This window comes from Apteryx mantelli, chromosome 8, assembly GCF_036417845.1.
Source record: "Apteryx mantelli isolate bAptMan1 chromosome 8, bAptMan1.hap1, whole genome shotgun sequence".
Lineage (NCBI taxonomy): Eukaryota > Metazoa > Chordata > Aves > Apterygiformes > Apterygidae > Apteryx > Apteryx mantelli.
The window spans coordinates 31458515-31486311 of record NC_089985.1 but is presented as its reverse complement, the minus strand read 5'-3'; the positions used below and the strand labels follow the sequence as shown (position 1 = coordinate 31486311).

Sequence of the window (27797 nt, the reverse complement as noted above, 5' to 3'; positions counted from 1 at the left end):
CGGGCGGCGGCGCGGGGCCGGGCCTCCCCCCGCGGCGCAGCGCAGCGCGGCGCGGCGCGGCGCGGCCGGGCCGGCGCGGGCCGTTGGGGGGGGCGGTCGCCGTGTGTGGCCGTTGGCGGCGGGCGCGCCGTTGCCTAGCAGCGGCGATGGGCGCTGCCGCGGCGGCGGCGGCCAATGGGAGCGGCGGCGGCGGCGCGGCCCCGGCGCCCCCCGCCCCCGCCTCCCCTTTAGAGGCGCGGCGGGCGGGCCGGCGGCCCAGAGCCGCGCCGCTCCGCACCGGCACCGCGCCCCCCGCCCGCCGCCGCCAACGGCCCCGGCCCCGCCGCGCGCATGGGGGCCGCCGCCGCCGCGCTCGGCCCCACATAACGGGCGGTGCGCTGCCCGCCGCGCCGCGCCGCGCCATGCCGGCCGAGCCCCCCCGACCCGCGCCGCCGCCGCCGCCGGCCCTGCGCGCCGCCGCCCGCCGCCGCAAGCGGCTCGCCGAGGTGAGGGGCAGCATCCCCCGGCGCGGCCCCGCGCCCGCCGAGGGGCCCGCGGGGGCCTCGCCGCCTGCGCAGGGAGCTGGGGGGTCCCCGGGGGGCTCCGCGGAGGGTCTGCAGCGGCGCCGGTCTGCAGCGGCGCGTTGGGGGCTCCGGAGGGACCTTCGGGGGCTTCAGGCTCCCCGAGGGGGGGTGTGGGGTCTGCAGGGGGAGGTTCAGGGTTTGCGGGGGGGGGCTCTCGGCTCCCCGGGCAGAAATTTGGGCGTGCAGGGAGAGCTTCGGGGTCTGCGGAGCGGCCCTTGGCTCCCCGAGGGGAGCCCTGGGGTCTGCGGGGAGGCTCTCGGCTCCCCGAGCGGAGCTGTGGGGTCTGCAGGAGGAGGTGTGGGGTCTGCAGAGTGAGATTAAGGTCTGTGGAAGGGCTCTCTGCTCTCCCCGGCGAGGCTTGGGCTCTGCAGAGCTTGTTTGGGGTGGCCCTGTTCCCAGCAGCCTGGGGCCCCCCCTCCCTTCCCTGCTGGGGCTGCCGCCGGCCCCCCCCAGTGTTGCTACTTGCAGCACCGTGGGCGCTGCCTCAGATTTGGGGGGAGCTGGGCGAAGCAGCGGGGCTGGGGGCTGCCGTCCGGCCCCGCTGTGCGGAGTCCGCGCTTCCCCCCAGCCCCGCTCTGCGGCCGCCCGGAGAGCGCGTGGCTGCTGGGGACATCCCGCCCCACGGAGGGGCTCCGGGGCCGGCGGCAGGGCAGGGCGCGGGGTCACCCCGAGCGGGCGGGGGGGTCCCCTTTGCTCCGAGCCTGATCCTTGCCCTCTCCCCAGGGCAGGGCCGTGGGCCAGAAGGCCCCGCTGTGGCTGCGGGCCCGGTTTCAAATGCTGCTCTTCGCCCTGGGCTGCCGGATCCAGCGGCACTGCGGGAAAGTGCTCTTCGTGGGGCTGCTGGTGTTCGGGGCGCTGGCCGTGGGGCTCCGGGTAGCCTCCATCGAGACCGACATAGAGCACCTCTGGGTGGAAGGTAAGCACGGCCCCTCCGGGGCGCGCGGCAGAGCCGATTCGGGAGCGGGTGTCCCTCAGGCACGGCAGGAGCGGATTCGGGAGCATCGTCCGGCCGCTGCTGCCTGGCACAGCTGGCCAGCGCGGAGCCCCGGGCCGGCTCCCGGCTTTGTCCTCCATCCCACCGCTGCCGGCGCGTAGCTCTAGGCACGGAGGTGCGTGTCCGTCCCCAGCTGCCGGTCGCTCCTGACAAGTGTTTGCTGCTTTAAAATCCTCCGGCTGCTCCTGGGAGGCAGGTGACAGCTCGAGCAGCGGGTGACAGGCGTGCAGGTTGTCCGTGTGCGGGGATGCGTGTGCAGGGTTGGGGCTGCGTAAAGGTGGAGGTCTCCTGCCTGCGGGTAGTCGGGGGTGCACGGTGCCGCGTGTGCAAGCGCGGGGATCGGCATGCTGTGTTCCCCTTTGCGGCTCCACGCATGTGAAGGTGCTGCTGTGTCCCCGCGCGGGTAGGTGCATGCCTATGTGCCATGGGCGCGCTTGTGCGTGGCGGGGATGGTGAGTGCTGCTGGGCGAATGCCTGCATCTCCACATGTAATTGCGCTCCTTCCCGGTGAGAGTGGTGTAGCTTTCAACGCTGGGACCCTGCTCGATTATCGATAGGAAAATCCCCTGTGGCCTTTCCCAGTCCTGCGCTGGGGGGCAGAGAGCTGTACCTCTGCAGGGCTGTCAGTTAAAGCCTGGCACAGGTCACGTACTCCTGCCAAGAGGCAAAAAAGGAGTCTGTTTAGAGCACAAACAGCCAACAGGCAGGGTCAGACAGGAGCAAATCCTCATTTCCGAGTGGAAACATTTGATAAAAAACGATTCCTTTGTTATTAATAAGTTCAGCGCGGATTTTCTCTCCCCTCTCTGCTGCCGTCTCGTTGGACGGCAGCATTTTCCAGCGCTGGGGTTTAGTTTTCCTTCGCCTCCCTCCCGCTTGGGAACTTTCCGCTCCCAGCGGTCCAGGCGAGGAGCGCCCTGTGTCGCCTCCGCTCTTGGGCCCCGGCTCCCACCCGCTGCAGGCTCGGGCTGGGCTTTCCCACCCCGGGGTCTGTGCCGGAGCCGGCGGGGTGCTGTGCAGGGGCAGATGTTGCTCAGCGGAGGGGTGTCAGCCATCTTTGTGCGGGAGCGCTGCCTCCTCCCCCACGCCCTGCTCCCTGTGTGGTCCTCAGCTACTCTTGGATTTGGTTCAACAATAGAAGCAACTTTGCTCTCCCACCCCCTTTTTTTATTATTTAAAAAAAAAAAAAGTCCCTGTGCTCCCTCGCTGCTCACACACACATGCATGCATCCATGCCCAGGAATGCCAGGGCAGTCCCCACCTGCTCCCCACCCCAGGAGGGGTGTTTGCCCCCCAACCTTGTCTCCATCACCCCTTTGCTCTGCAACACGTAGCAAAGAAATCCAGTGATACCTCCTGGTCCAAGCAGAGCCGCCTGAACCGTGGCCACTGGAGGAGGCAAGCACTCCCTCTCTGTTTTCCTTGCTCCAGGTCACGGCTCTGGCTCCATTGTATTTCTTTATTGTCTTTTGGGGGTTGGTGGGGGTGACCCCAGCCCTTGCCATGCTTGCAAGGGGCTAGTGTTTAATGTCACTACAGCCAGACCAGGGAGGTGGTTGTAGTTGCGCCTGTTGTGGTGAGAGAGTGGGACTCATGGCACATTGGGGTGGAGAGTGGTGTGGGGAAGTGGCCAAGCCTGGGCATGGAGACAGCTCAGCAAGGCAAGGCTGGAAGTGCCCAGACTCCTGGCTTTTCTTGCAGACATGCTCTGCTCCACACCATGCTTCCCTGCTCGCCTGGGTACGGCAAGGAGGGACTCTGGCTGCTGTTAGCAGGATATTCCTGTGGCACGGCACCACATGTGCCATGGGGTGGCCGTGCAGCCTCTCTGAGAAACTGGCTCTTGTGGCTAGGGCACCTTCCTGGGCATTGGGAGCCCAGCTGGATCTTTGCCCTGTGCCCTGCACGCTGCTGACCTGGGGTGTCCTGCCTCTTCCTGGCTGATGGGCAGGCTGGGGTATGCACGGACCCCCCCTCTCGGACATCTGCTTCCCTGCAGGCCCCCGGCGGAGCAGTGCCCAGGGCTGGGCAGGGCTCATGATGCTGCAGGGGCATGGCGCTGGCAGCGCTCTGCGGGCTCTGCCCCCAGGAGCTGTGGGGGGGTTTGGACAGGCTCCTCTGCGCCAGGCTCCTGGGTGGCACAGTCCTAGTGTGCTTGGGGAGGCTGTTGGCATTACCAAGGATGGCACGGCTGGTGACTTTAGTCCTGGAGCGTCCCTGAGGGGCTTGCATAGGTCAAGATGTGGAAGGAAGGACTTGCTAGTTTCCAGTGGCTCTTCCAGTCCCACGTAGCAGCTCTGGGGCTGCCTCCCTTCCCCATAACCATCCATGGGTGACTGCCTCTTCCCTGCCTCTTCCCTGCCAGCTCTTCTTTGCTGGCCTTTGCTCCTGCATTTTCTGGGGAGATCAAAGCATCCCTTGGTGTCCTTGGGTCCCTCCCTGATCTCTGGACCCCTGTCCCTTTGCAGTGGGCAAGTATGTTATTTGGTGGCAGGAGGCCCTGGTTGCACTAGGCTGCCTTGGGGAGCAGGACAGTTTCCCAGACTGCGTGGTTGTATCCTGAGCATCTCGTCGTCTTCTGGATTTTCTCAGCCACCACTTGCAAGAGTATGGTCTGTCCCAGCCCTGAGACAGTGCTGTGGGGTGTCTAAGGGGCAGGGTATATGCACCAGGGAGTCCTGTCCCATCCTGCCAAGCCTGTCACCCCTGAGCCAAGAGGTCCCTGCCGACCCTTCAGCTCAGAGACAGGAGGCCCCAGGAGACCTCCAATGACCTTTGAAGGCAGTCTGTACCTACACACCCATCTCTGTCTAGACACTGAGGGATGTGGGTTGGTGATGCTCCAAGCCAAAACATCTCACCCAGGTGAGATCCCAGCCCTGCAGGAGCAGAGCTTGATCCCATGCCGGGCTGCCCCTGCCGCAGGCTGAGCAGAGACTGGGAGGATGGGTCCAGTCTTCCTGAAGCCAGGGACCAAGCAGGCACTGGTGGGCTGGACTGGGAGCGATTCCCATCAGGGCCTGGTGCCCCCACAGAAGAGTAGGGGGGCAGCCCCGCTTTGCCCTCGCACAGCAGGCTCTGCACTGGCGCTCAGGGCAGCGTTACAGCCGTTCAGTGGGGGAGTTCCTGAGCCTGGATGGGGTTGCAGCCTGGGTCACTGAAGGAAAATGCGGGATCCCCTGTCCTGCCTTGGGGGAAGCTCCAACCCAGTGTGCTCCTGCTGGCTCCTGTGGGCTGGGATCTGGCTTGGGGGGGGGGTGCTGGCTGTGCCCCCGGGTTACCACCGACCCACATCCCTGCCTGTGAGATGGAAGAGGCCGTGTCACCCCATAAATTGGACTCGACTGTGGAAATGTTCAATTAGGCTCCTCCAAAGTAATTAGGCACTCGGAGGCTTTGAAATCCCGGCTAGCTGCTAGTGTTGAGTTACCTCTAGACACCTGGCAGCTGTTCCTGGCTCTCCCAGGGTGTTTGCAGGGCCAAGGGGCTGGGGCGGCGAGCTCCGGGGAGGGCAGAGCCCTGGGTGGTGAATGGGCCTGCCTGATTTATAGCGCCGAGGGCTGGTTCAAAGGAAGGCCGGGTTAATTCCTAACCGGAACAGCCCAGCGCCCTGCGCAGCCGTCGTGCTCTCAAAGAGCTGCCGATTCTCCCTGGAGAAGAACCTGTCTGTCTTCTGGAGGGGTCAGAGATACCCCGAATGCACTGGAGAAGGGGGGGGAGGCAGTGAGCGCCAAAAGCAGATGTTTGGTAGGGGGCAAAGGGAATTTCTTGCCCTGCTGGAGCACACTGCAGATTCCCCCCTCGGCAATAGCTTTTGTCCTCCCTTGACCTCTGCGAATGGACTTAGCAGGGGGTGTCCCTCTCCCCAGCACCCCGGGGTGCAGCCCAGGAGCTGCCCCTACCATAGGGGCAAATGGGAGCTGAGCCCCAGCCTGGCCACTGGGAGCTTGCCCAGGGAGAGGGCTGGCTCCATCTTTGCAAAGAGAAGGGCATCGGAGAGCAGAAAGCCAGAAAAAAACTGTGGATGAGAATTAAACGCCATCCCCACCGTGCCTTTGGCCCCAGCAGCTTTGGAGGAGACCATCTGTGTGGGACCCACGAGGGGCTGTGGGGGGCAGCACGGGGACAAGGCTGTGGGAGGGAAGGGGGTGCTGTGGCCGTTTCTGGGTGGGCATGGCGAGAGGTGGGTGGTCTTGTCGCTGCCGCCGGGTGGGTGTTGTGGGGGGGGGGGGGAGCAGTTGGCGTCGAGGCTGGGAAGGGAGTGGGGGCAAAGCCAGGGTGTGGAGCCAGGGCCGGGGGGGGGGGGGGGGGGCGGGAAATGCGTGGGGCTGGAGCCAGCCCCGTTCCTGCATGTGGGGCTGGGATTGATGCTCGGGGGCCGGGGCAGCGAAACACCAGCCACAACTTTGGCAGCTGGCGTGAGCCGGCCTCATGCCCAAGGGGCAGTTTCCAGCACTGCCACATCCCTGGATGGGTGTCCCGTTGGGACAGGGCCCTGGATGCGGTGACACAGCTGTCACTCCTGCGGGGTGGGAAGGGGCTGCCTGGGATCCCCAGTGCTGCTGCAGGGGCCCTTCGGGCCTGGCCTGGCAGGATCTTTGTTTCGGGACCCTGCAATCCTTTTTCTCCCCCTTTTTGTGGGGTCAGGAAGGGCTGAGGCATGTCCCAAACCTGGAGGTGCTCAAAGAAGCAAGAGGCAGCCGGGGCGTTGCTGCAACGGGGCGCCAAGATCCCCACGCGCACTGCCTGCCCCGTTATCCTAAAAATCTGCTTTGTTTGCTTGCTTTGCTTTGACGTTTGCTCCAAAGCACCTTCTCTCCCGCAACCTCGGCTGGCTCTGAAAGGACCTTTCTTCTCGGCGACTAGCTGGGGCTTGCTGTAGAGCCTGCCTTCCCAAAGATGGGGAGCAGGCGCGTTGCCTTTATTTATTTATCTTTGGGAGGAGAGTGAGAAATCTCTCTTGCTTTTCCCTTCCTTGACAGCTTGGTCGGCTTTTCGGGCTGGAAAATTTTGCTAATTAACCAAAAGGACTGGGAGAGTTTTTTCAGATGGCTGTGGCTTATCTGCACATATCCATTTTGCTTTGCTTTTTAACTTATTTCTCTTTTTTGGGGGGGAGTTTTTTCTTTTTTACTTGCTTAGATATATACATAGATTTGGGGAGGGGGTTCTTTTTGCGTTTTTAAATGTTATTTGGCGGATGGGGGGGGGCGGGCGGGCAGCGCGAGGGACTGAGAAGAGGGTTTTATTATCTGCCTCTCCCTCGGGCCTGGAAAAGTGGTCTGAGTTCAAAAAATTCATTTCTTGCCTGAATGAAGCCAGCAATGTGGAAAAATTTCACCATTCAGAGCGGGATGAATGTATGTTTCAACCACACATTAAGTGACATTAGCAAGCAGTGGAGTGCCTAATGTGGCCATTTTTCACAGCAGCCAACAGAGGGGGTGATTAGCATAATTAGTACAGGCAGCCCTATACATATGGAAATGGCAAATGCCTAAATGCCAACACCAGTGGAAATTTATGTCAATGCTGACAGGAGTCTTAGCGGTGAATAGTTCCCAACTGAATCTCCTCTCCCCCTCTTTCGGGGGTCGCGCTGTCCCCTCGGTCCCGGCCGAGGCGGTGTGGGCTCCTCGGCGGCTCCTCGCCCTCCCTCCCCCCGGCCGCACTGGGAACCGGCGCTTTGGGATTTGGGGTAATAAAGACATTAATTTAGCTCCGCCATAAACAAAGGGCCGGGCCGGGGCTGGCGGATCGGGAGCAGGCCTCAAACGGGCCTTTTCAGGCCTTTCCGTGGCTGGCTTTTTGAAGGCAGGCCTGCTTTTTTTGGCCATGTTTATTTAGAAAGGCGTTGGGAGAGCGCTTTTGTTGGGCTGGGTTTGTTAGAGAACAAGCCCCAGGAGACGCCGAGGGAGCGACAAACCCGCATTCATCGGCGCTGCCGGGGACACCCATCTGCCACCCCCGTGGGGCCGGGGCCCGTCCCCCCCGGAGCCCCCCGTCTCGCGCCCGGCCCCGCACCGGTGCGCTGAATAGGGCCTGCTGGACGTGTTTTGACAGGATGGGGCCGCGGAGGCTTTTCACAAGGCTGGCGGTAGCAGCCGGGACAGGTAAAAATGGCTCTTTTAGCATGCCCTCAGCGAGACTTCCTCCAGAGCAGCATGAGTCCTTTCACAGGCTCCCTAATCCAGCTAATCCGCCCCACAACACTTTGAAGGTGGCCTCTGGCTTGTGCGCTGTTCAGCGCGGGGGAAGCGGTCGGCCACGGGATGTGGAGGGCGGCTGCGGGATGTCCCCCCACCACGGAGGGATGGGGCACCGCAGGACCCCCTTCTCCGCCCTCCTGCAGGCAGGCAGGACAGTGTCGGTGTCGGTCCATGGCCCCTGAGGGCTTTAACCACGCAGGGACGTGCGAGTCCCTGCCACATGGAGTGGCTCCGTGGTCCAGTGTTTGCAAGCATGGTGTCCCCTGTTGTGGCGGCATGGCCCCCGCCGAGTGAGGGATGCTGTGGAGCTCACCCAGGGGTTTTCCCCATGAGGACGGCCTTTCCCGGAGATGTAGGCACAACCTGCCTGTGTGGCCAGGGGCTTGCACGCTGGTCTGGGGGCTGCCCGGCCTCAGTGGGTTGCAGTGGGGTGTTGCAGGGTAGAGAAGAGGCCGTTCCCTGGAAGGATCCTCCAGCTCTCCATGGCTGTCCAGCCCTGGGGCTGAGCCGGCTCCCCAGGGGCCCTGTGTCAAGCATGCTTGCAGACCTATGTCCCACCCATGTCCTGGAATCCCAAATCCAGGACTCGGCATGGTTGTAACCACAACCTGGAGTCCCCTTACGCCCAGGGAGGCCAGAGGTTGGGGCCTGGGTTTGAGGCTGAGCGGGGAGGTGAACCCAGGCGTCCTGGCCCTCTGCACCCTCTCTCCTAGTTACCTGCTCTTAGCTGAACTGCTCAAGCAGTGAGGGCTCCTAGCGGTGCCCAGGTTGCCCATCCACCAAGCAGTGGCACCAGCGTTGACCATGTCTCCTAGTTACCTGCTCTTAGCTGAACTGCTCAAGCAGTGATGGCTCCTAGCGGTGCCCAGGGTGCCCATCCACCAAGCAGTGGCACCAGCGTTGACCATGACCCCCCCCCCCCAGTGAGCCCAGGGCATTCCCACCAGCAGGACCTTTCCTTCCTGCAGGATCTGTGCCCTGCAGCATCTTTGGCTTTGCCCAGGGTGGGGAAGAGCTCAGTGTGGGGCTGGCAGCCTGCCCTGACCCACTGCCCTCCTGGTGCCGCCCGGGCGCGCTGCCCCAGCACGCTCAGCCCACTGCACCCCACCTGTGGGCGCCTTGGGGCTGCATGGGGACAGGGCCACCTCTTGCCCTGGATAAGCCCGACAGGATGCCTTGGTCTCCTTCCTACTGTGGCTGGGGTTTTTTTGAGGTGTGAGCTGGGGCGTTTGCAGCTGAGCCTAGCCATCCCCCCACCTGGGGGGGCAATGGGTGTCCAATGGGACCTGGCATGGGTTCCTCCATCCCCAAACCCTCTGTGCTGAGGCTCAGGGGTGCTCACCGTCACTGTGGGGTGGGATGTTGGGGGGCACCCCATTGAGCCCAGGTAGCCCTGAGGGAGGTGTGGGGTGAGCTTGGCTCAAGCCCCTTCCTAGGCAGGGGCAACGCCACCCCCCTGCAAAGGGATCAGGGCAGTGGGGGCTAGTGGCCAGTGCTCCGTCTTGGGGGCCACCTGGGCTGCCAGCAGGAGCAAACCCTTCCCCTCAGGGCCCACGATCCCTGGTGCCAGGCTGGGGGTGCTGCGGTTCCGGCACCCCCCCGGGGCAGGTGAGGGCACGAGACGGTCCCGTGGGGCGAGGGTGAGCTGGCTGCAGCCCTCAGCTCCGAGGGAGGAGGCCACGTGTGCTGTGCCAGGAGGATCTGGGGAGCCGTGGCGGTGGCGGCAGCTCAGGCAGGGTGGCCGGGAAGGGGGCAGGGAGGCTCCCGCCCTGCTCTGTAATTTTGCGGCGGATGCCGTAATTACGGGGAGGGCTCCCGAGGCACGGCCCGCGGGCGGGAGGCAGCCGCCCGCCCGCACACACGGCCTCCCTGGCTGCCAATGACCCAGGCGCCAGGCTCGGCACCGCTGTCCCTTCCCTGGCACCAGCACCTGCAGGAGGTGACCCTGTAGGGCCCCCCACATCCTTGGTGGGGGCCCCCTGCACACCCCAGGCATTTGGGCACCTGGGTGGGCTTGGGGTCCCGTCCCTTCATCCAGCTCATGCTGCTGCTTGCTTACACCCAGGAACCTCCCCCAGCCCCCAAAATCCCCCTGCAGGAGACCGGTGGTACCCAGAACCGGCATCCAACCCGTGGAGGATGCTCCTACAAGGCAGCACCGCCTCCGAACGCCGTCCTGGCCCAGGCATGGCCGCGGGATAGTCGGAGGCAGCTGGGGTTGGGTGGGCAGCCCTGGGCAGCAGAGCCCGCTGCGGAGAGGTGGGGGTCCCGTAGCCCCATGCAGGGGCAGGGGGTGCTGGAAGGGCAGAGCCAGCCCCCGCCGAGGAGCCGAGGCGGGTTGTTAATAAGCAGGACCGGGCGTTTGATTGGAACCAGAGGGCCCTTTGCATGAAAAAGCCAAGGGCTCCTTTTGTTAATTGGAGTAAAAAAGAATTTACATACAGTTCCTCATTACCGTGTTCATTGTTGCTATCATGGCGGCTTCCCCAGCACCCCGGCCCCCTCCCCTCGCCTTCGGGACCACGGAGCCGGGAACGGCGGGGGGCACGCGCGGGAGGCTGCGCGCGGGCCGGCTCTGTGCCGCGTGGGGCGTCTCGCCCCGTTCCCAGCCCGGGGCCCGGCCCGGCCCGGCCCGGCCGGCGGGCGCGCGCCCGTTTGAAGTGTCCTTGGCAGGCCCTGTGTGCGCTGCCTTGTCTTTTCATGTTGCTCTTTGGTTAATTAGGGTGTTGGAATTTGAGGCTTCCTCACTGCCTTTGAAGCTTGCTGACGGCTCGCAGTGCCCTGTTCCAAATTAACACTAATTACAAGGGACGGCTTTTTCTTTTCTTTTTTTTTTTTTAATTTTTCAGGGGGCTTCTTCCCCCCTCTGTGCTTGCAGATGTGCAGTTATTCCTGCGGCCGTGCTCAGCGGTATGCGGAGATGCCCGCCGGGAAGCCAGGGCTGCCGTGTGCAGCAGGATGCGTCCCCCCCACCGAGAGCAGCGGCGGTGCTGGGTGCCCGTCCCCCTGCCCTCCCTCCCCCGCTCGTGTCCACTGTCCGTCTGCCCATGTGGGTTCTGCGTGGGTGGTGCGGCTGAGATCAGAGCAGCTCGGCACACCTCCTGCCCGACCTCCCAGCCTGCCGGGAAGGGGCTGGGTCCTCCTCCGACACCAACCCTGCCTTGTGTCCTCGGCCCCTTGCCCCGGGCGCCGACGTCCCCTATGACACACACACGCACACACACACACACACACAAAGGCCAAGTCCATGTCCCCCCGGCCCTGGCGCAACCTCCATCGCGACTGGCATCTGATGGACACCAGCTGCTTCCCAGCTCAGCCAGGAACAATAAAGGCACCCCCCCCCCAAAAAAAAAGGAAAAAAACCCATATAATAAGTCATTAAAAGGGAAGATTCTGCTGCTTAATTGTGGTCTTGCTTTGGCCTCCTCTGCGCTGGCCGGTGGCCAGGCCCGCCGGGGCCCTGGCCTCTTGCTGAGGGAGTGTCCCGGCGCAGAGGAATCTTGCTCCATCCTCCGTCTTCCCAGCACCGCGGTGCCTCCTTCCTGCCCCGCGGTCCCCATGCGCCCGAGGGAGCTGGGCAGGAATCGGCGTCCCTCAGGGGACAGCCACCTTAGGACGTTCCCTGACGCCAGGGTTTTTGAGTGCTCCTGGGTGCCTGGTCTGTGGTGTGGGGTGGCCACGTACAGTGCCTGGCACCCTGGGGTGTCTGCAGCAGTCAGCGCTGGGACAGGGGGCTGTGATACGGGATCACCCTCTGGGAAGGGGGTGTGTGGATAGGCCAGGAGCAGGGCAGCCTCGTGGTTGCAGCTTGTGCCTCTTGGGATCTGCCTCTGCCCCCCCCAGCTTCTTTGGTGAGCTGGGCTGAGTCGCGCGTCCCCACTTCGCTGCCCTGGCCGGAGATGGGAACCCCTCGTCTGATGGAGACAAGGAGAACAGCTGTTCCTAGGATGCTGCTCATGTCCCCATCCCCTGGAGCAGCCTGGCTCCTCCATGAAAAGAGCCAAGAGTTTGATCTAAAACCCCAGACTTTCCCCCCCCAACCGTGTTGGGGGGGGGGGGGCGGATTTCTCTTCCGTGCTGAAGCAGCTGCAAATAAAGTCAGCGGCTTCTCCCAGAAATGTTGGCCCTGCTGCGTGCAGAGCTCTTGTGCTGCCTTTGAGGAACGAGCTGGCAGTTCTGGATGTATTGCAAAGCCTTGGCACGAGCAGGGAGGGCTGGGGTCGGCACAGCCTCAGGGGGCTGTGGCTCACATGGCTGTGGGGAGCTGGGATCAGAGCCGACCGGGATGGAGATGGGTCCTTGTGCAACACGGGGGCTTGTCCCTGGTATGCATCCTCTGTGGGGTCCAGGGGCGACATGTGGCCCAGACCATGGGTGGGCTCACATGGCTGCAGAGCCCATGCATGTGTCCCAGGCCATGGGTGGGCTCACAGGGCTGCAGAGCCAAGGGCTGGGCAAGCAGCCAAGGCCAGCAAGATCTCCCAGGGGTTGTGAGATGCTGACGGTGCCTTGCAGGGCCTGTGGGAGCTGTTCAGGCAAAGGCATGACTCTCAGCTTTTTGGGAGATGCCAAAGGGACATGGAGCTCCCTGGTGCCTTTTCCCTCCCCTGCTGTCCCCTTGCCTGTCTCCAAATGCATCTTAGGGCAGCCTCTGTCTGCAGGGTTTTCACGGTCCTGCTCCCTGGAGGACTGAGTCTGACTGTCCCCAACTCCATCATTACGCCCACTAAGGCAGCTTGGCCAAAATGCTGCCCACCTCCAAGTGCTAGGGAGCAGCTGCAGGGATTTATGGGGCAAATCCAGCAGGGATGAGCTGGGAGGATCCCCGGTTCTGCTTGATGCGTCAGGAGCCAGTCGCGTCTGGCATCCCTGGTGTCTGGCTGCAGTGCACGGATGGGAGCAGGGAGTGGACAGGATATGTGTACTATCCGCCGTGTCAGCTGTCTGCGGGGTTTTCCAGGGGAAACCAAAGCCAACGAGACTCTCTGGGGCTGGAAACATCTGTGTCAGCAGGAAGGGGGCATTCCTGGCCCAGTGTGGGCTGTAGGACAAGCTTTTGGGGAGGCAGGTTGCTGGTACTGCCCAATCGGGTCTCACAGGGTGCAAGCTCCCGGAGGATGCAGTGGTTGGGATATCACGTGGCATGAAGTTCCCTGGATTAATGTGGCACTGTATAATGATGTATGACCTTGTTCCTGCCTCGCTTTCCCTGTGCATCCCTGTGGCAGCGTGACAGGCAGGGTGGTAGGCCATGGGCTCTGCTGGTCTCAGTGCTCACAGGGTGCCACATGGTTCCCTCCACAGCGGGCAGCCGTGTCAGCCAGGAGCTCCGTTACACGAAGGAGAAGTTGGGTGAGGAGTCCGTCTACACATCCCAAATGTTGATCCAGACCCCGAAGCGGGAAGGCGAGAACATCCTGACGCAGGAGGCCCTGCAGCTCCACCTCGAGGCTGCTCTGGCTGCCAGCAAAGTGCAAGTCTCGCTGTACGGAAAGTGAGTCCGGCTCCGGACAGGGACAGGGACCCCCACTGTGCCTTGCTCCCCCCCTTGCCATGCCCTGATGCCCCATGCCCTCTGGCAGGATGGAGCCCATCCTCAAATGTCTCTTTTGCCTCTCCAGATCATGGGATTTGAACAAGATCTGCTACAAGTCGGGTGTCCCCATTATTGAGAATGGCATGATTGAGAGGGTAAGTCCAGGGTACAGCATGGCATCCGGGACACCCTGGGCTCATGGCTGGATTGACAGAGGCATTTGCACAATGAGAAATTCCTCTCCCCTGGGAAATGGGCAGTGGATGGACCACAGCTGGGCTGGGGAACTTTCCTGCCTCTGGTGCTGCAAAGGGACCTCCAGCTCCGTGTGGAGGGTGCTGGCCAGTGGGAACTGGGGACGGCAGGAGATGGAGAGGGAGGCTCTTGGGCAAGGCAGTGCTGGGGGCCTGGCACATCCCTGCCAACCCCTCACATCTCTTTCACCCCGCAGATGATTGAGAAGCTATTCCCCTGCGTGATCCTGACACCGCTGGACTGCTTCTGGGAAGGGTCCAAGCTGCAGGGAGGATCAGCATATCTCCCGTGAGTGCGTGGGGACCGTGTCAGGGTGTGAGGGAGTCGGGACACCCCACAGGGCTGTGTAAGGCTGAGGGATTGGAGCAGGAGACTGTGGACACGGTGGCTAGCAAAGGCCTGGGCTTTCCAGCCCTCCTCTGTGCAGCCAGGCCCTGCTGTCCTCATGGCAGAGCAGTGCTGAGGTCTCTCCACTGTGCTGTTTGTTCTGCTAAGCCCCAGGAGGGTCCTAGGAGCACTGTCCTGCTGGGTCAGCTCTGGGGGACAGGTCCCTGTCCCTGTCCCCAGAGTCTTGGTGGCATGGGCAGAGCTGTGACGATGCAGCAGGGAGCTGTGGCCCACAGGCAGAGGCTTGTGCGCAGCCTGCGCAGCCCTGCCCTGTCACACCGAGCTGTGGCACCATCTGTGGTCAGGGACAAAGGGACAGAAAAGCACTGGAGCTGTGGCTGTGCCACATGCAGGTGTCTGGGGACTGCTCCCTCCTCGCTCAGCCCCCCAGCACTTTGCAGGGCTGTGACGATAGGGAGGAAGCCGTGGCACCCTGCACTCCTGAGCTGTGCCTGTAGCCATGTGCCGAGGGGCTCGGAGTCACCCAGGCTGGCCAGGAACTAGGGGCAGAGCTGAGATTTCCCTGCAGCGAGCGAGCGCCGCTCTTGCCATGCCCAGCTGAGCCCCAGGGCTGGAGGAAGTCCCCTTGGCTGGCTCCCACACCGCGCCAGCCCGTAATTGTGTTTCTGTGGGGCTGGGGAGCCCACGGCCGGGAGGAGGGGAGCCCGCGCATTCTTTCTGTTTACAAGTGTGTTTGTCCGGGAGAGACCAGGGAGACTTGTGCATTGTCAGCAAACGGCAGCCCCACGTATTCTCATGCTAATGCTACTTTGAAAGCTGCCAGTTGCCAAACAGATGAAATAGTGGCGTTATTCAGGCTGCTGCGGGATGGGAGGAGGGGGGAGGGGCCTCGGCAGGCCCAGCCAGAAGTGGGGGACCAGCTTCGTCCCCCCCAGACCTTGGGCTCCCTCCATCACAGCCTGGCCAGACGGGGGAGAAGCCTGGACCAGGAGGGAGTGGGGCTGATGTGGCTGTGCCAAGCGGGGCACTCGCAGCCGCATCTGCCTGGGGTCAGCAGCATCCCCTGCTCTGGTACCCGCCTGGCAGGGTGACACCCAGAGCAGCGACAGGGCCCACCTTCCCTCCACACCCGGGCAAGTCGGCACCCAGATGGGCACCTCTTGGTCAGGCGGACCACTGGGGCCGCGCCGGCCAGCCCAGGGGACTCTCTTCCCCCCTTTTAGCACCGAAGGGTGAGCAGGGCGGGAGCTGGGAGAACAAAGAGCAGCAATCTATGGAAAGACAAAAGGATTTGCCCTGGCTCAGTGAAGCAAGCGAAAGCAGATAAAAGGGGCTCTCTTTGGAAGCAGCAGCAGCTCCGGTTGGTATGTGGGAATCTCAGAGCGCCCGGCTCTGGCCCAGCCAGCCTTCATGAATTATTAGACTGTGTTTCTCCCCAGAGCCCACACTCGCTTGGGGCTTTTTCTTCCCCTCTTTGGAGCTTTGGGCTGGGTTTGTTGGCTTTTTTTGTCTCTTTTCTCTCTTAAAAAGAAGCTGAGTGAGGCTGGGAGCTGGCCCTGGGAAGTGTGGCTGTACTAGAGCCACCGTTGGCCCAGGAGCTGGGCGTCCCAGTATACTGCCCTGCCACGGATCTGGCAGCCCCCTGTCCTGCTCTGTTCCCCAATCTCCCAGGGCTCGAATAGAGATGTCTGGAGCAGAGCATCCTGCATAGGCAACAGAAAAGCCCCTTCTACCAGGGTGTCCAAGTCTTGTGGGTGCTTGCTGGGCCTCCAAGGAGCTGGTGCTGGGCATTGCTGAGCCCCAGGCTTGTCTTGGTGACCTGCTGAGGAGGATGCTCTGGGAGTGGGCAGGACTTTGCTGCTGTGCCAGGACCCATGCTCACCAGCTGGCTGAGCCGATGGAGATTCCTCCCAGCAGATGCCTCTGGTTTTGTGGCGACCTGGGTGTGTGTCTGCATCTCTCCAGAGCTGTCCTGTGCCAGAGGGACTGGATAGGCTGCAGCTGGGTCCCTGGGACCCTTGTCAGCCCCCTCCCCTCCCTGCCCCACGGAGCACCCAGCGTGGGCACACAGGGAAACCGAGGCCAGCACTTGGCACAGGCACCCAGCCACGTGTGACAGAGCAGCACAAAGCACCATGATGAGTCCCCAGCACATGTCTCTGCCTTCTCTCCATCCCAAGCCCCAGAGCTGCAGGGCAAACAGAAACCTACTCCTGAGCGCTGAAACAGCCAGCTGGGGTGGTGGGATGGGACTGGAAAGGCTGGGTGGGAAGGAGACACCGGGAGCCCTTGTGTGCCTGCTCCTCTCTATCAAGATGTTAGCCTGCGGGCAGTAATCGGCCTGACTGCTTGCACAAAGCGGGGCCGGGCGGCCGGGCGTGCGGGGCCAGCTCCCTGCCCTTTGTCGCAGCGTAACAGGATCAGGCACGCTACTTGACTTGGGGCATGGCCTGCTGCACCGTGCAGCCCTGCGCTGGGGCATGGCGGATGCCGCAGGCAGCCCCAGGAAGGGGGGGACATGCTTGGGGCTGACACTGCTCTCCTGCATCCTTGCACCCTGGCTAGCCCTGCCTTTGAGGGCACCCCCAGGGCTGTCAGGGTGCCAACAGCTGAGTGTGCCTATCAGCCCCACAGCATGGCACGATCCCAGGTGTGTGATGGGGTCTCGGTGGCAGTCCCAGGTGTGGGTTTTAGCATCCCCCGTAACCCTGGTGCCGCTTTCTCCACAGAGGCCGCCCGGATATCCAGTGGAGCAACCTGGACCCTCTGCAGTTGATGGAGGAGCTGGGGCAGTTCACGTCCCTGGAAGGCTTCAAAGAGCTGCTGGACAAGGCGGAGGTGGGGCAGGCTTACATGGAGCGGCCCTGCCTCGATCCTCAAGACCCCCAGTGCCCCTCCAGTGCCCCCAACAAGCAAAGCCAGCAGGTGGGTCACATCCCGCAGGGACCAGGATGGGTACAGGTCCGTGGAGCTTGCTGCTCTCCTGGCCACCCCCTTCCCCTCGGCTCGTGCTGGGAGTCCCGCATCCCTGACACAGCCTCCTCTCTGCCTGCAGAGCCCCGACATCCCAGCTGAGCTCTCTGGGGGCTGCCATGGCTTCTCCAGGAAGTTCATGCACTGGCAGGAGGAGTTGATTTTAGGCGGCATGACCAAAGACTCCCAGGGCAAGCTACTAAGGTAAGAGCCACTTGGGTGCTGCAGGGTGGGCCCTCACCTGGGCAACAGTTAATCCAGCAGCTGGTCCCTGCCCAGGACTCACCCGAGGGACAGCTTGGGGCAGTGTCCCCTCATCCAGGGCCCAAAGGACCCCTGCCCCAGCCATAGGAGGGGCTGCAAGGATGTGTAAACTGTCTGGGAGCTGCAGAGCGTGGGTGGAGGGAGAGGGAGAGTGTGTGGGGCTGGCAAGCAGGGCAGTGTGTTGGAGCAACACTGGAGGAGGAGGGGATCAGGACTCCTGGGCTTTTATTGGCTTTGGCAGATCAGAATGAAGGATGAGTGACCGGACTCCTGGGTCCCCAGCCAGTTCTGGCTGGAAACATTGTGCAATGGGAGGAGGGGCTGTGCGGGAAATCGTGGCTCCTCTCCTCGGCGTTGTTGAGAAGAGTGAGATCTGGGGCTGAGGGTGGGCGTCAGGATGCCTGGGTTCACTCCCCATTTGCATGGTGGGGATGGGAGCCACAGGGGTGAGGGCAGGCCCCATTCCCAAAGCACGGGGTGCCACAACTGGTCCCAGCAGGTTGTGTGCATGTCCCCCAGCGCCGAGGCCCTGCAGACCATGTTCCTCCTCATGAGCCCCCGGCAGCTGTTTGAGCACTTCAAGGATGACTATGAGATCCATGACATCAGCTGGAGCGAGGAGAAGGCGGGTGCCATCCTGGAAGCCTGGCAGAGAAAATTTGTCGAGGTAGGCACTGGGGCTGGCCTTCAGCCTCCATGCGGGGCTACACAGGGGTTACCCTGTACACAGCATCCTCCCTGCACCCAGCTTTCACATGGCTGCAAGTCCTGCTGCCACTCTCTCATGGTCTAGCTATGCCCAGAGAGTTGTGGGTACCTGGTGGCCCCTGGAGGTGATGTTCACCCACCTGGGTGGCTCTTGGGATGGGCATGCGAGGGACCAGGGGGACCCGGCCTGTGTAACAGGGTGTGTGTCTGCCAGCTGGCGCAGGACTCCATCCCGCCCAACGCCACGCAGAACGTCCATGCTTTCTCCACCACCACACTCAACGACATCATGAAATCCTTCTCCGATGTCAGCGCCATCCGGGTGGCCGGAGGCTACCTCCTCATGGTGAGTATCTCCCCTCTTTCCATCTCCTGCCATCCATCCCTCACCCCCATGTCCCCACTAACCCTCTGCCCTCTTCCAGCTGGCATATGCCTGTGTCACCATGCTGCGATGGGACTGCTCCAAGTCCCAAGGGGCCGTGGGCCTGGCTGGGGTCCTGCTTGTGGCTCTCTCCGTGGCCTCAGGCCTGGGACTTTGCTCTCTGCTTGGCATCTCCTTCAATGCAGCTACCACGCAGGTATGTGCTTGAGGAGGTGCTGGGTACCATGGGGCAGGCAGGGGTCTGGGGGCCAGAGGGTGTTGGGTGTCTGGGTCCCCTCTGCTCTCTGGCGGTGGCCATGTCCCCATGCTGACGCTGGCTGCTCTCTGGCAGGTCCTGCCATTCCTGGCCCTTGGCATCGGTGTGGATGACATGTTCCTCTTGGCTCACGCCTTCACCGAGACCAGCCAGCACATCCCCTTCAAGGTGAGAGCCAAGCCCTGCACTGGGACTCCCTGTCTCCCCCCAGCACCCTGTGGCCCCTCTCATCACCATGCCTATCTGTTCCTTCCAGGAGCGGACAGGTGAGTGCCTGAAGCGCACAGGGACCAGCGTGGCTCTCACCTCTGTCAGCAACATGATCGCCTTCTTCATGGCAGCCCTGGTGCCCATCCCTGCCCTGCGTGCCTTCTCCCTCCAGGTACAGCCCCGTGCCCTGCTCCTGTCTGGGTTCCTCTCTGGGGAGCAGAGACCCTCCCTGGGGATGGGAAGGGGTAGCTGCATCCTGCTCTGATGTGTCCCTCCATCCACAGGCTGCAGTGGTTGTGGTGTTCAACTTTGCTATGGTGCTGTTCATCTTCCCGGCCATCCTGAGCCTGGACCTGCACCGCCGGGAGAAACGCCGGCTTGACATCCTCTGCTGCTTCTACAGGTACCGTCTGCCTCCCACCGGGAATGGGGCACACGGGCACTGCTGGGCTCGGGCAGAGGATGGGTCTGACCCTTGTATCCCTCCCTAGAAGTGGTCACATGGGACAGGCCTGCAAATCTCCCTTAACATCTTCTCTTTTCCCTTCTTTTCTCTCTTCTCCTTTCCTTTCTTTGCCCACAGCCCTTGCTCCTCACGGGTCATCCAGATCCAACCCCAGGAGTTTGCAGATGCCAACGACAACCATGCCTCCCACCCATCCCCCTATGGGCACCCTGGCATGGCCACCAGCACCCAGATTACCACCACTGTGCAGGCCTTCACCCAGTGCGACTCCTCAGGCCACCACATTGTCACCGTCCTACCGCCCACCTCACAGGTGTGCACTTCGCCGGCGGTGCTCCTGCCTCCCACTGACCCGCTGGGCTCGCAGGTCTTCACGCCATCCAGCTCCACACGGGACCTGCTGGCCCAGCTGGATGAGGCCAAGGGCGGGCGGGAGTGTGTGCCCCTGCCCTTCTGCCGCTGGAGCCTCTCCGACTTTGCCCGGGAGAAGTACGCCCCACTCCTGCTGCAAACCCAGACCAAGGTGAGGTGGGGACAGTTCTGGCTATGCAATGCGAGGGGGTTGGTGGCAGGGGCACTGTGTTTGACTGTTGGACCCACTGTCCCTGCAGGCCGTGGTGGTGGTGCTGTTCCTGGCACTGCTGGGACTGAGCCTCTACGGCACCACCATGGTGCATGACGGGCTGTACCTGACAGACATTGTGCCACGGGACACCAAGGCTCATGCCTTCATCTCAGCCCAGTTCAAGTATTTCTCCTTCTACAATATGTTCATCGTCACCAAGGGTGGCTTTCACTACCCCGGGGCCCAGGCTGCCCTGCTCAGCCTGCACCAGGCCTTCAGCACGGTCAAGTACGTGGTACGTGAGGGCAACCATGACCTGCCCAAGATGTGGCTCCATTACTTCCAGGACTGGCTGCGAGGTGAGGGACACCCCTTTCCTTTCTCTCCATGCCCTCCCCTGCCCAGGAACCCCTCCCCAGCCTACACACTCCCCACCTGCCCAGATACACCTTCCCTGGTATGTGGCAGCCTCTGGGAGCCCCGAAGGGTGGGAAGTCCCACAGTGCCCATAGGGTGCCCAGCAATGCCAAGTCAAGCCCTGGGTACCTTTGCATGCCTGTTTTGCTAACATTGCACTCCCTGGGGTGCATGGGGGGGCTATTCAGAGTGCTGGTCCCCAAGGGGAGCTCACATCCCCTGCTGCATCCCCAGGGCTCCAGGCCACCTTCGACAGGGACTGGCAAGCCGGGCGCATCACCCATGACAGCTATCGCAACGGCTCTGAGGATGGGGTGCTGGCGTACAAGCTCTTAATCCAGACTGGCAACAAGAAAGAGCCCTTCAACTTCAACCAGGTGTGTGGGGATGGGGCTGGCACAAACAGCGGGTGGGCCCAGCCTCTCTCTGGGGTGGGGGATGCAGGCTGCCGAACTGTGGCACGACTGGGCTGGGGACAGAGCCGCACAGCTGGGCTGGGCTGTGTTGTGCTGTGCTGCACCGTGCCCACTGCCCCGCTCATGCCTGGTCCTGCTCTCTCCCCATAGCTGACCACACGGCGGCTGGTGGATGAAAACGGCATCATCCCCCCTGACACCTTCTACATCTGCCTGACGGTGTGGGCCAGCAATGACCCCCTGGGCTTTGCCGCCTCCCAGGCCAACTTCTACCCCCCGCCACCTGAGTGGATCCACGACAAGTACGACACCACGGGCGAGAACCTGCGAAGTGAGTGGCTTGTGGCAGGGTCCCCACAGCCCCCCTCCTGCCCCCAAGCATCCCCCTGCAGAGAAATCCCCCGTTCCCTGCACTTTTCCTGCCCCACAAGCATCCTGTTCCCTGCATCCCTCATCCCATGAGCATTCCTCCACAGAGAAACCACCCTACTCTTGATCCCACACTCATCCCCCTGCAGAGAAAACCCCTGCTACCTGCATCCCCTGACACTCTGAGCATCCTCTGACACTCTGAGCATCCCCCCACACCATGAGCATCTCACTGCAGAGCCCCTGCTGCCCATGCTCCCCATGCTGCCCATGCCTTCATGCTGCCCATGCCCTCATGCTGCCCATGATCTCCTCCTCAGTCCCGGCAGCCCAGCCGCTGGAGTTCGCCCAGTTCCCCTTCTACCTGAGCGGGCTGCGTCGCACAGCTGACTTCGTGGAGGCAATTGAGAGCGTGCGGGCCATCTGCCAGGAGGCCGCCCAGCGCCATGGGGTGCTAAGCTACCCCAGTGGGTACCCCTTCCTCTTCTGGGAGCAGTACATTGGTCTGCGCCACTGGTTCCTGCTGGCCATCAGCATCCTGCTGGCCTGCACCTTCCTCGTCTGTGCCCTGCTGCTGCTCAACCCCTGGACAGCCGGCATCATCGTGAGTACGCACCATGCTGCCTTCCCACTGGATGGAGACAGGGACACCCAGCCCTGCTCTCCTCCTACTGGATGGCCCTGGGTGCTTGCTTCATCTGGAAAGGGCAATGGGCAGGTAGCCAGGGACATCCTGTATTGACAAGACAGGGGCTTGGGCACATGCCATATGGAGGAGGTGGGGGACACCCCTATGGAGGAGGCAGTGGGTGGGCGACACCCATATGGAGGGATCTGGGAAATGCCGTATAGAAGGGGCAGTAGGCTGGGGACACTCCATATGGAGGGATCGGGGACACCCATGTGGAGGTAGGTTGGTGACACCCTGTTTGGAGGTGGCAGTGGGTTGGGAATGGCCCATACAGTGGATGGTCATTGGGGACACTTTGTATAGAGGAGGTGAGGACCACCCCCTATAGAGGGGACAGAGGGACACCCCAAAAGGAGGGGAAAGTGGCAATGGGGTGGGGATGCCCTATATGGAGGGGTAGGGACAGGGCTACCCATCAGGGCCTCTTGCACTGACCCCCGCTGTCCACCAGGTCTCCATCCTGGCCATGATGGCAGTGGAGCTGTTCGGCATCATGGGGCTGATGGGCATCAAGCTGAGCGCCATCCCCGTGGTCATCCTCATCGCCTCGGTGGGCATTGGCGTGGAGTTCACTGTCCACGTGGCCCTGGTGAGTGAGTGCAGACCTGGTCTGGCTGTGGGGTGCCCCAGTTCCCACTACTGGGTGCCCCAGCCCTGTTAGCCATGTGTCTTGGGAGGACGTGGTTGTGGCATGGGCGGCACACTGGGATAAGCCCCACGTGACGCCCCAACTCTCTGCAGGGCTTCCTGACAGCCGTGGGGAGCAGGAACGTGCGCTCAGCTGCGGCACTGGAGCACACCTTTGCCCCTGTGATGGACGGTGCCGTCTCCACTCTCCTGGGTGTCCTCATGTTGGCCAGCTCTGAGTTTGACTTCATCATGAGGTGAGCACCAGGCACCCTGTCAGCATGCAGCAAGGGGAGATGCCAGCTTGCTGCCGCTCAAAAGCTCATGCAGTGGGGGGGCGCTGAGAGGGGCAGCCCCCCTGGCTGGCAGATGGGGATGTGGGGCACCTGGAGAGGACATGCCCTCCGTGGGGTAGGGGACAAGCCGGTGGCCCTGTGCAGGAGGCTCTGCAATCAGGGGAGGGCGATGGACGTACCCCACTCTGGGAGGTCCAGGGAGGGGAAGGCAGCGAGGGGAAATGCAGCCTGCCAGGAAATACCATAAATATCCCCAGTGTAAACATTTTCCCTCGGCCGAGCGTGGGACAAACAGCCCGGGCCACCTGCCCTGCCAGAGGACGGAGGGGGACCGCGAGGGTACTGACCCGCTCCTGCATGGAGCATGGGGGGGGGCTTGGGGTTCCCCAGCAGGAATGGGGCCAGGTGTGTGGGTGCGGGAAGCTGTGTTTGGGGTGGGATGGGGTTCGTGGGCAGCAGTGCCTTCTCACCCCCTCTGCCCGTGGCCCACGCAGATACTTCTTTGCGGTGCTCACCATCCTGACGCTGCTGGGACTGCTCAATGGGCTGGTGCTGCTGCCCGTCCTGCTCTCTGTCATTGGGCCTCCCCCTGAGGTACAAGATCCCCATCCTGCTTCTCCCCATCCCTCCCTCACCCCATATCTGCCTCATCCTGTACCCCATTGCCCCATCTCTCTGTCACCCCATACCCACCTCTATTTATCCCCCATTTCCCCTGACCCCCTCACCTTGTAGCCCCTTCACCCTATACTATCCCTTCCTTACCTGGTCCTAACCTTGCCCCATATTCCCCTCATCCTGTATCCACCTCAGCCCATCTTTCACCCCGTACCATGCTGGCTTCACTCCATCCCCACCTCACCCCATCTTTTCTTTGCCCCATATCCAGCTCGCCCCAGACTCATTTCACCCCATCCTTGCTTCACACTGTATCCACTTCACCCCGTCTCTCCCTCACCCCAAACAGCCCTCGCCCCATCCCCACCTCACCCCACACTCCCCTTGTCCCATTCCCAGCTCGCTCCATCCCTGCCCCACACTCCCCTTGCCCTGTGGTCACCCCCTTCCTTCATGTCCCCGGGTCCTCTGAAGCCGTTCCCTCTCTCTGCAGGCACCTCCCATGGATAACAGCCCCTGTCTGCCTCCACCGGAGCCAGTGCCCCCGTGCCTTGGCCCCCAGGGGCTGTACGTCCGGCGCACCCCAGCCTGGCCCACTGCCTTCGCTGACGCCTCAGACACAGAGCTGGGTGGCCCCCGGGTGCCCTGCGATGGTGGCACCTTCGTCGTGCCCCCCGCCCCAGCGCACATCCTCCTGGAGGCCGGCAAGGACCCCAGCTTCCCTCGCATCACCGTGAGTATTGCTCCGTGCCCCCTCGGTGCTCCCCGGCATCCGCGGGCTTCGGGCATCCCTGAGGGCTGCCGGCTCTGCGGTGGTGGTTACAGTGGGGGGGATCAGGACTCCTGGGTCCTCTCGGTGGCTCCACAGGGGAGTGAGGGTTAGTGGTTAGAGCAGGGGCTTGCTCCATTCGTGTGCTTCCTGCCCCTCAGCAAGGGGACCACTGCCTGGCTTGGACCCTGCTCACGTGCATCTCCCCACCAGGTGCTGAAGCCCTACAAGGACAGCCCGGAGGTATCGGGGAAGATGGAGCCGCCCGGCCCGCAGCAAGCACCCCCGCTGCCCTTTGGAGAGCCGAGCCCCACGCCGCCCAGAGACTACCCGCACCCGGCAGTGCCCCAGCCAGGGCAGCCCTGCTCGCCAGGCACGCAGCCTGCCCCGCACAGAGCTCCCCGGCCCCCACGGGCCGCCCTGCCCGCCTACAGCGCCCACGTGCAGGGGCCAGCCGGCAGCTACGCCACCGTCACGGCCACTGCTTCGGTGACGGTGGCCCTGCACCCTACGCTGCCCGGCTCCTACCCCAGCTTTGGCCCCGAGGGCTTTGCCAGTGGTGAGACGGACTGCCTGGAGGAGCCCGGTGTGCCCACTCCTGGGGCCACCGCCGTGCCCAACGCCTTTGAGCTGCAGAATCTGGGGCGCCATGGGGCAGGCGCGAGGCGCTAGGTGAGTTGGAGTTGGAGACGTAGCCCCTCTCCCTCCGAGAGCCCAGCAGCAGGGCTGGTGCCCGTAGCCGAATACCCAAGAGGTGCCAACTGCCCTGGCACCTCTCGCGGGCACAGACGCTGCCATGGCCCTGTGCATGACTGCTTCACAATGCAGGACCATGCATGGGACAGGTTTGGAGGGACCCAGCTGACCCCCCCCTCCATCTCTCTGCAGGTTGCTGGCTTGCAGACGGCACCGACACGCCAGTTCGTGGGCAGAGCATCTCCCCCAGCGCCAGCGGGGCACAGGCCCGGGGCCGAATGATGCAGAGCGGGGTCGCCCACGTCGTGCTGCTAGTCGCTGGAGTGGTGATGTCCCGATCTTGGCCCCGCGCCGTCGCGCCAAGGAGGACCGGCCCCCGTGTCCCCTCTGCAGGAGCTCGCCGGGGCAGGCTGGCGTTTCTATGCAAGCTGTGTGCAGGCCACGCTTTGCCCGTGTGCCCCCTGCGCGGGGCTGTGCCAACGGCACCGTGTCTCCCCCCAGGGCTTGGGGTTCCCCTGCCCCAGGCCTGCTGCCCCCCAGAAATGGAAGCACTAACCCCCCCCCACCCCCCACCCCCACCCCCCAGTTTCTGGAGCTGCTGGCAAGGCGGGCTCCGCGCCCGGCCCTCTGCCGTGCCAACTCCCCCATTGCCCCATTGCGGGGGTCACTGCCTGCTCCCCGTCACCTCCTCTGGGGACCCCCCACCAATACCACGTGCCGGGGTGCCCAGATGGGAGGGCCCTGGTGCCCCCGTTCCCGAAAGGGGGCAGCCCCAGAGCCAGCCATGCCCTGGGGTGCCATGGGCAAGGCCCGGGGCGGGCACCCCCCCCCCACACCTTTATTTATTGCAAAGGGAAACTATCTATAGAGAGATATATATTTTTAAGCTTATTTTAAAAGATTTATTTCTCAGCCTGAGGCCTTGCCCGGCTGCCCAGGGTGCCAGGCAGTGAGGGGACAAGTCCTTTGCTGGTGTAGGACTGCCCGCCGGAGTCAGCGTGGGCTAGCAGTGAGCCCGGGGCAGGGGTGCTGGGCAGCCACGGGCAAGTCACTCCCCTCTGATGCCTTCCCTGTGCCTCAGTTTCCCCGTCGGTGAGCTCGGCAGGGACGGAGATGGGGGACACACCGTGGAGCGAGGGAGCCTGTTGCTCCCACCGAACAGGCAGGGTTTGGGGGGTCCTTGGTGCAGTCCTTGCTGTGCCAAGCCCCAGCGCCATCCCGTGTTCACTAACCCTCATGCAATCGCACGTGCCTTGCCCTCGTGAATGCCCGTGCTGGTGCATACACATGCTGGCACACAGTCACGCTGGCACGTGCCTTTGCGATGGGCAGATCTAGCTGGGAAAGCCCATTTCCGTGTCCCTGTGCAACACGGCCCTCCTCCCAACCAGCCCTGCTACGGGCAAAGCCAGGCGCTGCCCCCCCATCCGTCCCCGTCCCAGGCACCGTCCCGCGCCGTTACCCAGCACTTTAACTTCAGCAGTGTTTGCGGTGCCCGTGGCCCCGGCCACCCTGGCCATGGCTGCTGAGCTGTGGTGGCCCCGGGGACCCCGTCCCAGTGCCAGGCGTGGGCACGGCGGGCAGCCCCCCCTCCCCCCCCCTCAATGCCATCTAAGTTATTTATATCAAAGAGAGCAAAGGTTTATTTTTGTAGTTTGTACAGGCGGTAGTGGGGACTGAAGGTTTATTTTTAAAGAGTAAATATATATATTATATATAAATTACCTGCTGTGTCCGGCCCTGTCTCCTGGGGGGCACAGCTCTGTGTGTGTAAGCAGGTGCAGCGCGTGTGCACTGTGCGTGACAGCCGTGTGCAGTGTGAAACCGGGTGCACGTTGTGCAGCCGGGGCTGCGGTGTACGTGTGACCCAGCTGCATGTGCACAGAGTGCATATATGTGCCACAGCCGCGCGTGCAGAACGTGTGTGCGCACAGCTGGGGGGGGGTTGGGCACAGCCATGGGCCCCACATGGTGTGTGTGCTTATGTGCCCGTGTGTGTGCATGTGTATGTGCCCCGGGGAGGGGTGCATGCAGCGGGGGAGCGTGCGCACACTGTCGGGGCTGGGGTCTTGGGCAGGGTGCTGGGCCTGGGTGCTCCCCAGGGCCCACAGCACGGTCCTGGCAGCCCCAGGGAGACACCCCAGGGTGTCACAGGGGCTGCAGGGATGACCATCGCTCTGGTCATCTGCCCCAGCCCAGCTGCTCCATCCCAGAGGCAGCCGTGTTTTGGACACGGCTGCAGCCACCAGCCCCGAGCCCTGCCCATGCCCAGGCTGCCCACTGCGCCCGGTGCACGCCCCAGCCCCGGGCAGGCACAGCCCCTTTGCAAAGGGAAACTGAGGCACGCACAGACTGCGGTGCCGCAGTGCCCAAATGCCCTTGCTCCTTGGCTGATCCCCCTGGGGTGGCTGCTGACAGAGGGGCAGCTTTTGCAGTCCAGGTGATGCCCAGCATGGAGCGTGGCACATGGTGCTGGGCACAGGGTGCTGGGCCCCACTCCTCCACACAGGGAAGGGCTGACAGTGGGGCCGGGAGCCCCACGGCCCACAGGCAGGTTGGGGCACAGGCTCAGTGTCCCTGCTGCCCCCCAGCCGGGGCTGGGTGCTCCCCTGTGCCAAGGGTGGGGGTGAGCGGGTCCCAGGGGGGTTCACTGGCTCAGGGTGGGAGGGTTGGGGGGGGGGGGGGGTGCTGGTGTTGGTGTGCTGGTGCTTGGCGGGTGCGGCGGGGGCGGGGGGGGAGGGTCTCCCCTCCCACATGTGCCTCCCACCCCTCCATGAGCATGGGGCTGGGGGCTTCCCCCCGCACCGCTGAGCCCCTTCCCCTAACGCGGCCTGGCCCCGCATTGCCCTGGGCTGGGGGTGCCTGTGCTCGGGGCAGCCCGGCCCAGGCTGCCTGCGCTCGCCGCCTCGTGCACCGCGGGGCCGCTGCCGTGGGAGGGCAGCACGGCCCCGGCAAAGGGCCCTGCTGGGTGCTGAGCAGTGGGGCTGGGGCACGGGGGGGGGTTCACCCCATGCCCCGGGTGTCCCAGACCCTCAGGGGACCTTGCAGCCCCCCCCCCCACCCTCTGGCAGGGGCGGGGGGGGGGGTCACCCTGCATGGACCCCAGGCAGTGTTAATGCCACCCCGATAGCCCTGGGCGGGGGGGGGGGGGGGCAGGGTCCTG

The 27797-nt window shown here is 63.4% G+C and overlaps 1 protein-coding gene across 1 annotated transcript; it reads left to right on the top strand.

The window, feature by feature from the left end:
• Window positions 1-146: 146 nt before the first annotated feature.
• Window positions 147-25205, top strand: PTCH2 (patched 2). Its single transcript, XM_067301116.1, has 24 exons — window positions 147-485; window positions 1287-1479; window positions 13074-13263; window positions 13391-13460; window positions 13757-13848; window positions 16638-16833; window positions 16964-17085; window positions 17665-17812; window positions 18068-18199; window positions 18279-18434; window positions 18570-18662; window positions 18751-18876; window positions 18989-19107; window positions 19288-19693; window positions 19782-20094; window positions 20387-20529; window positions 20719-20899; window positions 21258-21541; window positions 22080-22217; window positions 22370-22512; window positions 23046-23145; window positions 23663-23902; window positions 24152-24610; window positions 24827-25205. Exons 1-23 carry the CDS (start codon window positions 147-149, stop codon window positions 24608-24610), a joined length of 4383 nt encoding a protein of 1460 aa, XP_067157217.1. The 3' UTR covers window positions 24827-25205.
• Window positions 25206-27797: the final 2592 nt, after the last annotated feature.

Excerpts from the sequence above, each read along its gene's own strand:
- PTCH2 (XM_067301116.1), top strand. The coding sequence starts at position 147 with ATGGGCGCTGCCGCGGCGGCGGCGGCCAATGGGAGCGGCGGCGGCGGC. Across the intron at positions 486-1,286 it reads GCCGCAAGCGGCTCGCCGAG|GGCAGGGCCGTGGGCCAGAA; the intron begins GTGAGGGGCAGC and ends CCCTCTCCCCAG. Across the intron at positions 23,903-24,151 it reads CCAGCTTCCCTCGCATCACC|GTGCTGAAGCCCTACAAGGA; the intron begins GTGAGTATTGCT and ends TCTCCCCACCAG.